Here is a 17611-nt window from a genome sequence, read left to right as displayed (position 1 = left end):
ATGAAAAAAAAAATCCAGAATTTAACTTCTCAGCCAAACTATACTCTATCATAGAAGGCCTCAGAAATAAACTGAAGTTAGGTTAACTTGATTAATTTACTATGGAAAAAAGCTGGAGAGTTTTTCAGAATGGGTTCTGAATACCTTCAGAAGTGTTCATGTAAGAAAAAGGGGATCTAAGTAAAACTGGAATAGAACACTACTCACTGCCAGCAGACAACCCCAAAGCCTGGCAGTATGAACAGCTTCATTGCTGACTACTTGTCTGACATTTGATTTTTCTCTTGTTGGGAAAACCCCCTTTGTCACAAACATAGCATTTCTCAGCTTAATTTAGTTGGTTATATCACAGCTGTCCAGTTATATTTGCTTAAAGATGATTACAAGTCCTAATTTCAAATAGTTTACTGGTCTTACTGCATGAGGTAATGGGTGTAATTAGAGTCATTCATGATAACAGACAGGTGTGGTTTGTGGCAGGCCTTGGAGATAGGCAGTTATCTACCTAATGGTATGGTTTATTTATAGGCCTTATGTGGCTATACCTCTATTTTAAAGTTGGTTCTTCATGCTCTAATAAAATATAAAATGGGAACAGACTATTTTGTTGATTGTTTCAAGACTTGAAAGATTATTATGATTTAAACATTTCCCCACAAACAGGAGAATCATTCTTCTTGATATCCCTTCTAACCTTACTCTAGTACGGTCAGTCAATCTCCATGGGCAAACAGAACTTGTTATCTTGAACTACAATGTCCCAAAGATGAGAGGCTGGGACAAAGAGATGATCACAGCACTGCTTCTTATAACAAAGCACTGCCTCAGTATGCATTATGCATATGCTTTGACATTTACACACAAAAACTTGATTCAAGGAGAACAATGATGTAGAAACCAGTTTGCTTTCTAGTGATTTGGAAAATAATTTAAAGCTGCACTAAATAAAAGGGTTTAAAATCCTAAAGGAGCTATTAAGAAGAGCCTGTGCCTCTCGAGACACAGGCAGAGTAGAGTGTAGAGTTTGTGTATGTAGAGTTTGTGTTCTGTGATAAGAAAATATGTTAATTAGAGACCACAAACTAGAACAGAAGTGGGTCTGTATTTATTTCTACTATTTCTGAGCACTGGTCAGATACACACTGCAAGAGCTCAGTGCAGAATTTCCAAGCATGGCAATAAATGCCATTGTCTGTGCCATGATGTGATACCAGGGAGGCTGATGATCTATTTGGGAATACATCTGAAGAGCACAGATAGTAAAAGAGGTTGAGAAAAAGATCTCTGAAGATTGTTTTGATGACATACTTCCAGATCAACTCCTCCAGGAAGTTCCTATGCTTGTTCACTTCCCACTGCATTGCAAGTCCTTACTTTCTGCTACAATGGCAGTATTAGGATTTGATTATAATTACTCCTTTAATAATATTAAAATATAATGGAAAAAAATAAAAACATTTCTTGAGGGTGTTTTAGATATCATTGTCAGCAAATTCAGTCCTAAGAATATTTACTATTTTGGTATGTGTCCATTTTACTCCCTTCTCATTGGAAAAATAAAGTCAAAATTACATACAATTTGTAAGCAAGTTATTAAAATGCAATAATATTGCCACTAGAGAATTAATACTTAATTGCATAATGAGAAAACTAGAGGTCTCATTTTATTTTCTTAGCAAAAAGGAGAAAAGCCAAATAGAAAACAAGCTAAGTGGATTGGGAAGAATAATTTTTGAAATAAGCAAGGCAAACCTTCACTAGAAAGATGCATGGATTTGACTGCAACAGTACATTTGAGATTCTCTATATATGCAAAGCAATACCTCTACAGTATACACATTATTATGCAGCAAAGAGATAATTTATGCATGTAACTATACCCCTATGAGAAAAGGGATTTCTTACAGAACATTATCCAGGCATATTTGACCTCTTTTTTACATTTTTTGCTGATACAACAAATTCATTTAGAATTCTATTAATGTATACAGCCATAACAATTTTTCAGTGGTGTTCCTCAAAGACATCACAGGTAATCCTCAAGTTTTTTTTTTAACCTTCCTTTTTTACTACTAGTTATCTCTGCTGGTACTATTTTAATAATTTCAGTTTCTCTGTAGAAATTCTATTTTGCAAATTGTTTTGTAGCCACGTCATTTATCTAGTCCTGCCATGCCTATGTGCTTACTTTACATTTTCCTCACACAAGTTTGTCTTTCTATTCTCAAAATCACTTTTGATCGTCTTTACAAAAATTTCCTCCAAACTTTATACATTGCTTTCACATTGATTCACACATAAGTCACTCTGTAACAGGAACAGCAGCATTAAAGCAGATCAAAAGCACTTCATTTTTAGCCTGGGATTAGATAGTCCTGTGTAATGGATGGCATTTCTTCACCTTTACTCCCCATATGCCAAACAAACAAATTTGTCAAACCGGTGGCAATACTTATACTGTCTTTGCCTGAGACACAGTAATAAAGAAGCTATCAGAATTTACTTCTCTCATAAAATGACACTGCTGTCTTTTGGACTTTTTCTGCCTCTGTACAGCTTATTAGTGACCCTATAACAAATGTATTTTTCAGGGTTTAGCTTTATTAAATATCCAGGCAGTGTTGATATTTTTATGCTTTGACACCTGCCTTGCTGGTTGATTTGTTTTAGATTTGCTGGCTCAGTCTGCAGCAGTTCTGGTCATCACTTTCACAACAGAAATAATCACTGCGTTAAGTTGAGGTTTCCATCTCGAAGAGAAACCCAGGACTAGCAGCCTACTCAGATTTATACCAGGATCCTCAAGCTGAAATGCAGCACTAAAAGTTGTTTGGCTAGCAGCTCCATTTTAAAAAAGAAATTAGCCTCGTTACAGTCCTGCAGGGTTTAACACTCTACATCTCACCTCAGCCACACGACTTCTAACTCTTTTTCTGCCTGACTCCCCTAAGGAGATGCAGTAATTGATGATTAGCATTCCAAAGCCATGCTTGCATCCTGTGAGCCTGTCATATTTAATTACATTTTAACTATATTCGTCTTCTATAATAGCCTGAACATAATTTAGATAATTATCTTTTGCTCTCTTATTCTCTGACTCTGCCTGTCTCACTTAGAGCTCCTTGCAATGAAAATCACTTTCTCTGTTTAAACATATAAACAGACTCTTGGGCCAAGAATTTTCACCTCTCCAACAGCAACAGTTGAAAACATGATGGCTTTGTGCATCTCACAATCTCTTCACCACACTCTATTCAGAGAAAGGAAAAAGATCACTAGAAATCATCCCACTTTCGTATTTCTTCTTCTCCTTTTCCTTATTAGGCTGTTGCAAGAAGAATGCAAGAAATTCCAGGTAAACCAAATTAATACCTTGCTATTCATTAAACTATCTGTAGCTCCAAAATAGCAATTCACCTCCTAAAGAACATAATGGGTTTTTTCAGGATTTGGAATATTTTTCTCATTATTTCTAAGAAAAGCTGCTATCTTTCTAAAGATTTATTACACGTAATAGGACATAAATAGTGATTCTTCCCCAATATTTCTTTCTCTTCCAGAAAGAACAAATTAACAAAGAAGGGGAAGCTTATATTTTATTGAGGTTTTCTAATGAGCCAGTGGCACTACACAATACTACCACACTGTGGGCTTACCAGAGCAGCACTGATGAGAGCTGAAACCCAGTTCAGGCCAAAGATGTCAGACAAAAGAGAAAGCTGCTACATGAAACTAGCATTCATCAAGCTGTAATAACTATTTCATATTTCTATCAAGGCTTGCTTTAGGCTAAGCATGTACATTTTCAATGCGCACATCATGTCTCCTCACTTTCCAAGATGACATACAACTTCAGTATTTCTGTTCCTCACTCCAAAAAAAAAAAAAAAGCAAAGCAGACTTAGCAGAATTAACCTCCATATTTTACTTTCTAATATTTGTCTACATATTCCTTATTCTACAGTAAGTGATGAAACACTTCTTAGCTTATTTGGATGTTGACTTTTTCAACTGTAGCTATGTATTTTTTAATGGAATTTGTAAAAGCAAGTAACAGGACAATGAAAGAAGAGTTGTGTCCTTTTTCTATATATTAGTCTCATGACTGTACTGATATAAAGAAGGCAGATTGTAACCAGCATGTGATGCTGCCAAATAGAATTGTGCGCACAGATAAGCAAGCTTACTGGAGGAGTGCCACAGTATGCTCTGCATGGTATGTTACACCCCCTGCTATGTTAATGAATACCATACTAACCTTTCTTATGGAGTACCTATAAAATAAACACAGAAGCACACAACATAAATGCTATAAAAGTAATTGTTATAGATACTTTTGTTATAAAAAGGTCTACAGCTACCTTATAAATTGCCTATAAAACCCCTGTTTTCCACCATAACAGCACTAAACAATGAAGGGAATACTCCCTCTCCTGCTACAGCTGTACTTTAACACAAGAACTCAGAAGGACAGACACTTAAAGAAGTCAGACTGAGGAGCTGGCTCAGCCAACCCCTTGCCATCCAGCCTCCCAAGCCATTGAGGGGGGAAGACAAAGCATGAGAAAGAAAATATTGTTAGGAATTAAGGGTCATGCATGTTTTTGTTTATGAATGGAAGCCAATTAAGATAAATTCTACTACTGGTCTACCTCAACTAAAACTGAGTTTCCATCTCATGCTGTGACCATGACCCATGTTTTTCAACAGGTGGCCTATGAAACATGGGGCTCCTAAGGAAGCAAGGAAGGTCCAAGTAACAACCTTTTAACTGTTCCTCTCAGAGACGGAGGCAAAACTGATCTAATCATGCATCTTGGCAAAAAAAACCAAAAAACACCAACAACCGAAAAAGGACTTTAAGTACTAACAGAGGTAATAAAAATAGTTTGTATAAATAATACAAGAGTCGAGAATAAATGTGAGAATAATAATAAATACTGAAAGTCACCTCTTGCAGTACAGCTTTATATACTGACAAGTAAAAACATGCATGAACATCTTTTGGGAAACTTTCCCTCCAAAGTTTTTATTGTAAATATACTTCCCATAAGGATTGCATAATTCTGAAAGCGTCTGAACTAAATGTGTAGCTATTTGTAGGATAATTTCTATTATTTGGTCTCTTGTACCAACCCAAACAAAATATCTGTCCTCTATAAGAATGCTTTACTAAACTGCTATAAATGTTGCATTGCATAGGATTTGTTGTAGAAACCAAATGTGGGCTTGACAAAACAGACCTACTAGAAAAAAAATCTGACATATAATAGATTTCATAAAGTCTATACTGGCTTTCTGACATCTGTATAAAATTTCTCACTTGAAAGACTCCATAAAGTAGCACCTGCTTTCAAAGCCTCAGTGCCAACATTTTTACTTTTTTAGAAAAAGTATTACAAGAAGAAAATGTTAAAAATATAATCAAATGGAACAATTGGAAACTGAACGTAATAATTATCTTTCTATCTAAATGAAGCAATCAATTTTCAAATACTTCCTTTATTCCCCAAAATTTAGCTTATATTTTAAATCTTACATAAAATTAAATTACTAGCAATTTGCTGGAAACTGGCAGAAAGCCACAAGCCAAATTTCTACATTGTAGTAAGAATTGTGCATGTAGTACCTACACACACACCCTTGGGGATTGGCAGTGGCAGATAACAGCAGACAAAGGCTGTGAACTGGAGTAACTTGAGAGCTGATCTTCATTCTGTACATCAGAGCATACATGCACATGACAAGTCTGCATAATCCCAGAGGCTGAATTGGGTTTTTTGTGCTTACTTGTTACCAATAGTTATTGCTCCTTATGTTCACACAGGAGCACTACCACCTGATGTGGTAGTAAAGATATGAAAAGCCATCCAATGCAACAGCAAACACAATAATACAGTTAATGGGATGCTTTCAACTTTGAAGACTTCTTGTCCCCATAAATCTACAACAGATTGTAGGCTACTTTTATTATGTAACTTTTCATACCAATGGAAAAGTTGATTAAAAACAAATATATAAGCAATTCTTTTAGAGATATGAGGCAGAAACACGGTCCCTATTAATCAGTTTCTTTGTAGTGTGTACACTAACGCTATTTATCGCACTTGTCCCTCACATTCCCCTGGGTGTAATTTCACGGCCCACTCGTAAAAACTTCACATTTACAGCAACCGCTCTTCTATTACAGTCGATAACATCTAATTGACATGTCAAACCTCCAAGGAATGCAGTAAATTGAACCACAGCCTCTAAGAAGAATAAAACAGTGAAAAAAGTAAATCAGCATGTGCCTCCTCCCAACAGCAATACAAGCATAGTGAGGTTTGGTAATGGAAGGGAGGAAAACTGTTACCCTTTCTACTACCACACTGAATTATCTATTAACCTCAGTGTCAGAAAGGAAAGCCTTGTGACCTCAGACTGAAACTCACCCACTAAAAACCCTGAACCTGAATCCAGGACTGCAGTAATTTTAGACATGAGAGTGAAGTGAGCCAAGACAGACAAAAGTAACACATACAACTTTTTTTCTGTTACTTTTTGAACAGAAGAAATGAAAATTCCTCAGAATAGTGTCTGGTAAACTGAATTTTAGTATTTAGTTGGGAACTCTCTGCCTTCAAAAGTTACAGAGAAAGAACTGGGTAAAATTTAACAAACAGAATTTTTAAAAGAAAGTCATCATGACTCAGGATGAACGAGCACAAAACAAAGTCAGGCAAAACTTGTTTGCATAGCAACTGAAGTATCAGGAAAAAGGCAGAATGATTTAATAAATATGTACATGATATATATGAAATCCATTAAGAAAGAAAAATTAGTTTACAGGTATAGAAGAAAAATAATGAAATGAAAGGTAATATGGTGATATTCTGTACTGTCATTGAGAAATAAAAAATTCTTACTGTGGAAATTCAGTGTAATGGAAAAACAAAGAGCAAAATGAAAGCATCATCTCATTAAATATGTGAAACAAATTGACAAAACATTATTCTAAAAAAACAGACCACATGGCACACAGTGCAGAAGACCTCAAAAGATGAACCTCAAGATATAGTAATTCTTTCACTTTGTGTTTCATGGTTATAATCTGTCTTGCTAAAAACATTACTGTGACTAAATCAATGGCTTAATACTGCATGAATCTCAATGCAAAATATTTGTAACCCTAAAGATCATACCTGTTTAGGCCAGCATAAACAAATGGGTACTATTCAGAGTTTTGATGAAATTAGATCCTGAATATCAACAACCAAATTAGGGGAGACTTCTTGATTTGACGTGTTAACAACTGACTGGCCTCCTGACAGTACAAGGAGATTTCAACAGCTGCTCTATTATAATTGTTTTACCTGTAAGAAAGGCCTACAACAAAAAAAAACCCCTTACATTCTAGTTTATTTGGGTATCTCTTATTCATTAATTTATCATCTTAAGCAACAATGAATTTCAAAGCAAACAGACATAGCCACAAAACAACAGTTCAGTTATTAGACATTCCTTTCTTATCTCAGGCAGATAATTGGGCCAGTTTCACAGGAGACATGTACAATTTGGATAACTTTTTTGTAGTAATACTTATTCATACAAGTGCTGAGAGGGTGCATGCATGCCTACATGCATGTGGGTATATGCATGCACACACAGACATCTTCAAGAGAGAGAATTAAAGACTGTGCAGGTAAGCCAATGTATTGCCACAAGAGAATAATAATAATTCTTGAAAGTAAATGACCATTTTGAATGTTTACTTTGAATAGAAGACTATACTACAAATATTTCACACATACTGAATTGCCTTTTCTTCTTAAAAGTATTTTTTCTAGATGGCAATAGCAATACATATATCTATTCTGAATTCACCAATTTTTGCTGGTCTCCAAAGAAACATTCATGTCTTTGCTGGCATGGGGGAAAAACTCAATACCTAAAAAGAAACAGGTAGTGATATTGTGGGTATTTTGGTATTGCTTATTTTCTCTGAGGCAGAACTGAGCTAACATCCAAATTGATGTCAGATTTACTGTGGTGTTTTCACAACTCTCCTCACAGCAATGTGTGTGAAGAGGAACCGAGACCATGGCAGTCACAAGGCAAAACTTTAATGAATATGGTACATGCAGAGCTGTAGCGAACAAGAACATGGAAAAACATTTAAGGCAGAATAGGACACTGCAGTGTGCAGCTCCTTGTTACTCTGTCGAAGGCTTGTTCAAAAGATCCATGTATATTTGTGGCTGAAAAGCAAACACAAGGAACTGAAGGTAGAAGTGGAAAAACAGAAAAGACAAATGAACGATTTGAAAACCTTGTGATCTTGAACTGCTGTTAAGAAATGTAACTTTAAAGAAGCCAGACACTTCTTCAACTAAGCTAGAATAATCTAAAATAAAACTAGCAAATGAAATGTTAGATGCAGAAATTCTACACTGCTGAGAGGCTCCTAATGCTCTGAAATGGAAACTCTGGTTTCTGTCTGTGAAATCTTAATTCTTTGTGCTTAATAAGACAGCACTGTGAAGCTGGAGTCTTTCTTCTTTTGCCTTATTAGAATAGTTTGAAAATGTGAGCATATAAACACAGGGAAAAATATGTACTTCAATGCCTCTATCGTGCAGGGCTTAAAAGCTCAATAATTACACAAAATGACCCTTTATATCTGTCTGACTTGTTCCAGTAGGCATTATTACCAGGATAATGAACAGACTAATGAGAACTCTTAGTTTATTTTTGTGAAGTGAGACTTGAAATTGAGCTTCACAGTGTAGCAATTTCCCAGACATCTTGCCTGAATATATTTCATTTTGTATTGTTTGAATGTGGCCACAGTGAATTCGGCAACCCTGGAGCAGGCATCTGGATTTCAGAGAGCTGCTGTAAAACTTGCTTCATGTGAAATAAATAGGATGAATCACAGTTGAAATATACTCCATTGGACAGAAGAAGAGGTACAAGAAGAGGTTTGCTGTGAAATTAACTTCATGTCAAATACGACCAAGTATGGTCAAAAAATCTGCTTGACATCAGAGGTACAAGAACAGATCCTTTTATCCTGTTCCACCTGGCCACTTGGGAGCTCAGGCATGAGACAGAATTAAGTGCAGGAACTGGAAGAGGACAGGAATAAAAAACTGCTCTGTTTGTGGTTAAATATAAGAAACTACAAATATAAGTACATAATGTGCCCTGTGCAGGAAAGATACCTGTGCAGGAAAGATATTCATACACTTCAAATATTATCTCCATAGCATAACTAATAATCATATCATGATAGATATTAACCTGGTTTCACAAAAGTACACCCAGGAAAACAATCCCAACTTGAGTTTGCTACTATTATTGCTAAGAACAGAAGTATTTTCTCACTAGAAATCCTCAGACAATATGGAAAACATTTTTCTGTTCATCAGGAAAGTGGTTTAGGACTGTTAAGTGCATGATCTAGATCACTCTAGGTGTTCTTTACCTGTGAATTATCATCAAATAAAATACAGTAGTGAATGAAAACTTGAAATGCACATAATATGTCATGAGGAAGAAATATGAAACACTAGACAAGAGCAAAAATCTCAAAGTTGAAAATCATTCTGGAAAAAAAAATCAGAAGACAGTTAGTAAATTTTGATAATAAATTTTGCATTCACACTCCAAAGGTTGTTTCATGTGAAACTATTGATTAGACTTATACATGAACTACAGAAAAAAAATTTGAGGGGAACTGAACTGAGAATTGAAATAGCTATTATACAATAAAAACTCAATAAGCAATGGAAATGTAAAATTAAGTTTGTAAGCTTTTACACATTTATAACAGCAGAACATTCTGAATAACAAAGAACTAAAAATATATGTATAATGCAGTATGTTACAAACCTCCTGGAAATCAAGTAATGCCTGCCATGAGAAAATCTCAACCAGCCATACAGACAGTTGATACAAACTGCTTTAGAACTGTCCATCTAAAACCAATATTCATTGTCTCTCAAATTCCATCAGAGTATTAGACAGAACATACTATGCCTGCTGCCAAAGGATTAGATCCATTTCATAATAACTACAAAGAATAGAACTTTGAAGACTGATACTGAGTTGATGAGCACCGTGATAGCCTGCTTAGTATTTGTCTTTGCAGGGTTTATTTTATCAGAAGTGTCATTAACTCTGAGGTCTGGTTCTCCTACTGGCCTTTGGTATCTTTTGTTTTTCGTTTGACTTTCAGACTCTGTCAGCAAATTCTCCTAACAAGTGCAAGTCTCTGTTGTTCAACACTAACACGCTCATGTCCACTTATCATAAATGTTTTTAAAAATAGAAGGGAACATGACTGTTTTTCATTACTGTCATACTGTGTAGAGAAAAACAGCTTATTGTGGAAAAGAAAAAAAAATCGCCTCCACAGAGCATGTGAAAATTGTCAATTACACAACCAGTATGCATAAATTGGCTCTCACTTAGGGAAGGTACACAAGCTTCCCCTGTGAAGATAACAGACATCCAGTTTTTTCTTCAGCCTTTTAAAACTGGGAGAAGAAAAGGTTAGGAGTAGCCTGTCACTTCCCGCCTTTGAGCACTGAATTATTAATTTACACAAAACACTACATTAAAAATGCCATTAAAACAACCTCAAGGAGCACACTGAGAGTTTAAAGGGGAAGTTCATGCTTCAGTAGTCTGCCAAAACCAATGCATGCTCTTTAAACATAATTTAATTTTGTTCTCATAGTTTTTTCTTCCACTTCCCGTTTATCAAAGGTGTCTGTCGAGGTGTGTGTTCAGCAGACAGTTCATCCTCCCCTTTGTGCCAGCAACTGAGCAAAAATTATTTGGAGACCTCACAGAACACTTGCAAGAGAGCAAGCTAATGACTTCCATAAAAGTCTAACTCCACTGCAAGAACAGGTAGCCATAAAACCAGGCAGCAAACAGTGAAGGCCAAAAGTCTTATCCATAAAAAGAACTCTTACCCACACATCTTTGAAGACAGGAAAACTAATAGGAAATATTACTAGTAATGCAAATTTTCTCATGGAAGTATTCTGTCTTTTCAAATGTGGGCCCCTGTGAAATTCTCCCATGTTTTCACTACATCCACTTTGATTTTCTACATTGGAAAGCAAGTGAGTTATTTTTCTTCAGTCTACAGCAATATATTAAACACAGAACTAATGCCAGAAAGGGTAACCTCAGGATTTCAAGACCTTATCAATCACTTATATTGCACTCCATCTCCAGTATGTATATTGCAGTCAAGTGGGCAACCACAATCCCATGGAAGGACATTTCTACTTCTTATTTTCCTTAAACAAAGACAAAGACACAAGTCTAAGTGAAGACAATTTTTATACCAACAGAGGATTAGTTAATTTCAGGCTGGGATGTCAAATATTCATCAAAAAACCCCAGGATTTGGCTGAGATAAAAAAATAGCTGCAAAATTGGACCACAAATTAGCAAAAGATTTGTTTTGTTTCACCCAAGTGAGAGAGGAGCACAGCATTCAAAACCATCCAGGGAACAAAGAGATGAGGGTACTGTTGTTTCTATCCCTGTATGCTCTAGTCTGGTTAATAAAAATTGCCAAACGTAGGCATTATAATTGTCTGCCTAAACCTGATGGTGAGTCAAACCCAAGCACAGTGCTTCAGTTTGATCATTACTTTTCCTTGGGGGAGCCTGTAAATCAGCAACAGAAGGCATTCAGAGGCAGACTAAAACTATCAATGTAATGCTAAGAGGAAGGACAGACAGATAAAAAAGAAATCCTTTGCATCCAGCAGGAGTATCTTCACTCTTACACTATGACAGTAAACCAGAAAACTGTACCACCTCCACTTTACCAGCATCTGTTAATTTTGGTTAAGATCCAAATCTATCTTTTCTATTTGTTGTCACCGTTAAAATTACCTGAAGTGAAAACAAGTTGTTTGTTTTCATGGCAAGCATCCCCAGATTTTCAATTTGAGATTTCTTTTTTAATTACAGAAACTAACCCAAAAAATAGTTCTTCATCAGTCATAGGCAGTGACTGGTTCAGTTTTTCCCTTTTCATTAAGAAATCTCTACCATCACATTGAAAGTTTACCCAACAATTTTATGTGAGGGCCTTCATTCAGCACACGAGCCACTGAATGATGATGTCTCTTCTATTCTACATTCCACTATTTTTAAACACTAGGAGTATGGCTTTTTTAGATCATACTGTGTTTCAGTATTTTTCAGTAAAGAAAATTAGTGTGCCAGTACTGTATGTAATTACACACTGTATGAAATGACAACACTCTTTTCTTTACAGACCAATTCTAACATTTGTGGCATTTGGCACTTATATAGCATTTTATATATTTAACATATTTACTAGAGAAAAAATATTGATACTATGGATATTACTGCATATATTTATATAATACATATACTTGGTTATCAATCTGCTGTTACAATTCAAGTAGTTTTTTGAGCTGAAGTAACTTCAGCATTTCTGCAAATCATACCTGAAAATAAAATGAAACATATTTAGTTTTCTTTGACTGAAAAAACCCAAATCTATATTTCTGATCATAAAGGCCAGAGATATAAATTGAATGTAAAAAATGCTATCAGATGCAAAGAAATCACCTGAAATTTGATGGCCAGTGAACTCTGGTAGCTTCATGACCAGGTCTTTTTATCTGTTTAAAGCAGGTACAGACAATGCTAGGACACTCCCTGTTTGTAGACTTCAAGAATAAAGACTGGCATAATGCCAGCTGACTGCACATCTGTCAGAGCAAGAAGTTAGGCAAAATGCAATTCTTTAATCCACATGAAAATTGTTCATGCAGCCACAGCTTTGAGAATTTCCAGAGTATCTATGTTTTGAATCAAGATTTTGAAGTATACCCAAAGAAGGCAGCTATCTTTACTTCAGGGATGTAGCTTTATTTGCTCAAGGCTAAGGCTTTGAAAATAACAAAAAAAGCAAAAAAGCGTGGTTTGAACATGGTGAAAAGATATTTGAACTGGGCAGTCTATCAGCAATTTCACCTACGCTGTGCATACTTAAGCAAGTGCTCCTTTGGACTGTTAAAAGGCTTTCAATATCAAAATGTAAAAGGAAAAAGTGCACAGATTCCTGATATCTCTTTCTCTCCCTTTTGTGGTTTCAACCTTTTAGTGCTCCCACTGCTGGAGGCAGACAAAAAGATGAGTTTTATCTATTATGCTGAGATGTCTTTGAGAACTAGTGAAGATTTAATCGTTCTCCAGACCTGCAGGCAGAACCCAGGTTTCTGCTCATCAATACCCTGCCCTTTACAGGCACTGAAAGGACATGTCAAGTTCTCCTTCACCAACACATCCAGAGTGTGTTGTAAAGCATTTGAGTCACACTGTTTGTTAAGGGATGAAATATAAACTTTAGAAAAATGTGTCAGCAGTGCTGCTACAAAGGCCTGAATAACTCTCTTGCTTGATGTGACAAACTGAGAATGCAAAATGTCTCTGAATTTGTAAAATCAATTTTGTTTTGGTTGGCACAAGTAGAAGATGGGTGGGGGCTGGCCCCATATAAGCTGATGACTTGAATTTTGTCCAAAGAAAGAAAACACATCTCATGGAAAACTGACTCAGGGAAAATGAAAGATGTAAGATTTTTATAATTCTGAGCTTCCCAGGGGTTTAATCAGGGAATCATACCCCATCAACATTCACTGAATGCTGAGCATACCTGGCTTCTGGATACGTAATATATGAATTTGCAGACTGTCTTTTCAGTCTTATGACCAATATCTAGATCATTCTTTGCTAGGAATTTGAATCATCATCGCATGAATAGATTTTATCAGCAGAAACTGCAGTAAGGCCAATGGAGAGTATACAGTTGGAAAGTATTAGTGCCTGATTGATTTTTTCTGATTTAAATATTCAAATGAAAATGAAAGTTTTTCTCTTTTTTTTATCTCTGCTTAAGGAGCACTCTTTTTCTCTGGAAGGGTGCTTTTCAAAAGCAGAGTGTTCAGTGCATAAGTCAAGTACTCTGCTTTTGAACAGAGACAAGATCAAGCTTTAGCAACAGTGTGGTCTATTATGATTTGGTCCTTACCCCCACTCTCCTCAGATGTGATACAATACATTCCTGAGTTTTGGGAAGGGAGAAAGACACGTGAGTAGCAAAATCCTTTATCAAATATGCTCTCTTCCCTCTCCTACCACATTTCTCAAGGCAGGGTGGCTTGACATCGAGGGTCACCATAAACATGTGACCTCCAGAAAAACACAGTTTAACTTGAAGTGATGACAAAACCAAGGGTATAGTAGGCAGACTTTTTATGAATGAAGAATCCAACTGACTGTCTGAAGATCCAGAAGCAATCTTAAGAAATTGATTCTGAAAATCTTGCATTAATCCACAGGTTATGCAAAGATCATTCTTTTCACAGTAACATACGTAAGTAGTGAACAAAAATCCCACCAAAAATCCCAGCTTCCAGTTCTTAATTTGAGCCAATGAGTGTCAAAAAACTAAACTCACTTGCAGGAAATTTTTGTGCGATCCACCACCATGGTCCACTGCTGCTGATTTGTTGAAACCTCAATGTAGTAGCTGTAGCTCCGATCATCACAATCCCAAAGTAGCAACCTACATAAGAAGAAGTTTTTGAGATGTAAAGTTAAACATCAAACCAACTTTTAAATTTTTCCAGTCCTTTATTTTCTCACTTAATCCTTTCTAAGTGTAACTGTTTCTTATGAAATGTACCTGAAACACTCAACAAAGTCTTTACTGTTTTTGCCATCTCAAACTACGGTGTCTCCATTCTTATTATCCTGAGGCCAGCAACAGACTCACAAGCTTGTAATAACCAACTTATGAACACTAATCTACTATATTCATCCAATTACTTTTAACTGATTTGCCACATGGCATTGCCTTCTTAATAAATGATGCAAAGATCTGTTTCAAAAAGACAGTTTAGGAGAGGACAGAAAAAATAATTAGGTGATTAAAAGGATAATGCTGCCTTCTTAATTGTATTTTATTTTGACTTTGGAAAATACATCAGAAATATATTTTTGAAAAGTAAGGAAATGGGAATTCCCAGTCCTGGTTCATCAGAAGAAGAAGGAAAAAATGCAATAAACTGTTAAACAAATTGCTAAAAAGGCAGAAGAAAAAGAAAGACAATAATTCTAAAAAACATGCACTCCCTTCAGGAAGGGCACTAAGTGATATTGAATAGCCTTTGATTTCCATACTTGTCTTACAGAGAAGAAGACCTAAAGCATCAGGGATGGCATTTAGCTCAAGTATTATCAAAAACCATATCTGGCAAATGTATCTTCTTTACTTTTCTTTATATGGGCATAATCCCCCTGTTATAAGAAATATTTGGCCCAGAACTGGACACAGTACTCGAGGTAAGCCTCCCAACACCAAGAACAGAGAGAAACATCCTAGTTCAGGCCTTTGTTTTCAGCTTTTGAAATCCCAGTGTTAAAAGTGGAATTAGGTCTAGTGGCCAAGCAGATTCATAACAAATTCTCTAAATGCTGAATGTAACTCATTAATATTATCAGAAATAATATGCTGTCAAAAGTTGCTTTAAGAAGCTAAATTAAAACACTTTCAACAAAAGTCTTTTAGCAAATACGAATACTGTCTATTTGCAAATTAAAAAATTCAGAGTTGACTTAGTAAAAAATGAAGAGTTGTCTGTGGCACCATAACAATCTTAATGAAACATCCCACACCCCAAAACACAACCACTCAACTTCAACACCTCTCCTTCATCTGATTATACCCACTCTGCTTTTCTACAGCCAAAAGGTCTCCAAAGACACTGAATGAAGAGCATTTTCTTAAAAAAAGTTTACTGATTACAGTCCTCTTTTTGGTAACTGTTACTAATCAACAGGTCCTGAATTGATTTAACATTTATATTTAAACCAAGTCTTCTAAATTATAAAAAGAGCAAAAATAAAAAACATTCATAAATTTGTTTTCCTTCAAAAAGTCTATCAAAATGTAGCTAATTATGCTTTTTGATAGAATCCTTTTTATCATGGTGACTCATTGCTGTTTCCTTGATCCATGCTTTCAAAGCTATGATCAAGAGTTTGAATATCAGAAGCACACTGGTGACTGTAATTTCAACTAACAATACCATAATTAAAACACAGCTGGCTTGTTTTTAAAGCAAAAGTCTAACAGGACATATTTGTTCCTTTCAAAAATATATAATTGATCTCTTCCAAATCAACTGAATCTCATTAAATAGGTTTAAAAATCATATGGTTTAGAATTAATATAAATCAAATAATGAGTGAATTAAAGTCAGCAGCATCTTTCCCAAAGTGACTTTGCATGAATGCTAAATGTAGATTTCTCTTACTTTGATACTTCTGAAGGAAAATAAAAAGTTTTTTCTTCTCTAGCAGCTTTTTAGGAGAAAATGAGGATGTAGACTGACAGTAGAACTTACGTGGAATTTACTCTGCTTGAAATGCCTTTCTGGATGAGCAGTGAAAAATTTTCAGGTGACAACTAAAATATTCAGCAGTGCACACTGAGCACAAAGGCCCCTTTTTATGCCAGGCACAACAATCTTTGTGACACATTACAGGCAAATTACCATGCTGAACTTTTTTAGCAAAGCTATGTTTTGCTAAGATGAATATTAAATGACCAGAAAGAGAATATTCCACTTAAAAAATCAGAACTATACCCATTGGAAATGCATCTGTTTATGGCAAAATCCCCCATGTTCTTAGGACTTTCCATATTGAAATAAAAAAGTTAAATTAGCTCATTAGTGTATCTCGCCCTCAGGACTGAGAAAGAAAAATTGAGTGAAGATTTATCCAGCTTACACACTGCAACACTGTGAGATTTAAACATATTTCTGTTTTGGGTATCTGGAGCCTAAGCCTGTGAATCATTTAATATGACATTGCTGTTTACATCACATGTCCACAATGCCTCACTTTATAAGATAAAAGCTTTTCAAATATGAATCAAACTTCACATTGCAGGCATAGGAAAATGATTATATTGGCTACCTGTAACAGGAAAAAAAAATGCTGCAGTACTTTTTTAAACAGTTATGTCCCTAAATGTCATGTGTTACCCTGTGATTGAATGTTCTGCATTGCTAAAAACATTTTCTCTGTCTGTGCTTACTTTTTATTTTTAAATTTCTGTAAAACAGATTATCACTGTTTAGTTCAGACTGCTATATAACTACATATACTCAAGGTGCTAGCAGAAAGCCAAACATTAGTCATGCACCTGACAGGATGACACCTGCTTCCTGAGTACTGTAAGTCACTACAGAGAACATACAGATAACTATTTGACAGTACTCTGTTCATAAACCACTTGCATACTTGTAGAAACCTAAACAACAGAAATTACAACATGAAGTAGCGACACATCTTGAAAGAGAAAAAGAAAAAGGAAGAACACCCTTCCACATGGAAGGGGAGTTTTTTATACAATTGTTACTGCATTTTTGCCTCTGGTTCTCTATAAACCCCTTCAATTTTCTGCAGATATTTATGTTTCAGTAGTTACCCTGCAAGAAACCTTCTTTCTTCCTACAAAGATCCTATCTGCCTATTTTCTAAGTGCTCC

The 17611-nt window shown here is 35.5% G+C and overlaps 1 protein-coding gene across 2 annotated transcripts in view; it reads right to left on the bottom strand.

Annotated features, from left to right (window-relative positions):
* Positions 1–17611, bottom strand: part of BTBD9 (BTB domain containing 9) — a 193500-nt gene that overhangs the window by 94394 nt on the left and 81495 nt on the right. For both annotated transcript variants that reach the window (XM_054280574.1, XM_054280575.1), the window contains exon 10: positions 14510–14617. In XM_054280574.1, coding sequence (XP_054136549.1) covers positions 14510–14617 — 108 coding nt within the window. The remainder of the gene's footprint in view (positions 1–14509; positions 14618–17611) is intronic.

This window comes from Melozone crissalis, unplaced genomic scaffold (assembly GCF_028551555.1).
Source record: "Melozone crissalis strain CALT ecotype California unplaced genomic scaffold, PUWL_Pcris_2 ptg000027l_1, whole genome shotgun sequence".
In the NCBI taxonomy this organism is placed as follows: Eukaryota; Metazoa; Chordata; class Aves; order Passeriformes; family Passerellidae; genus Melozone; species Melozone crissalis.
Note: the sequence above shows the minus strand (reverse complement) of the source record. Positions and strands in the feature narration are given on the sequence as shown.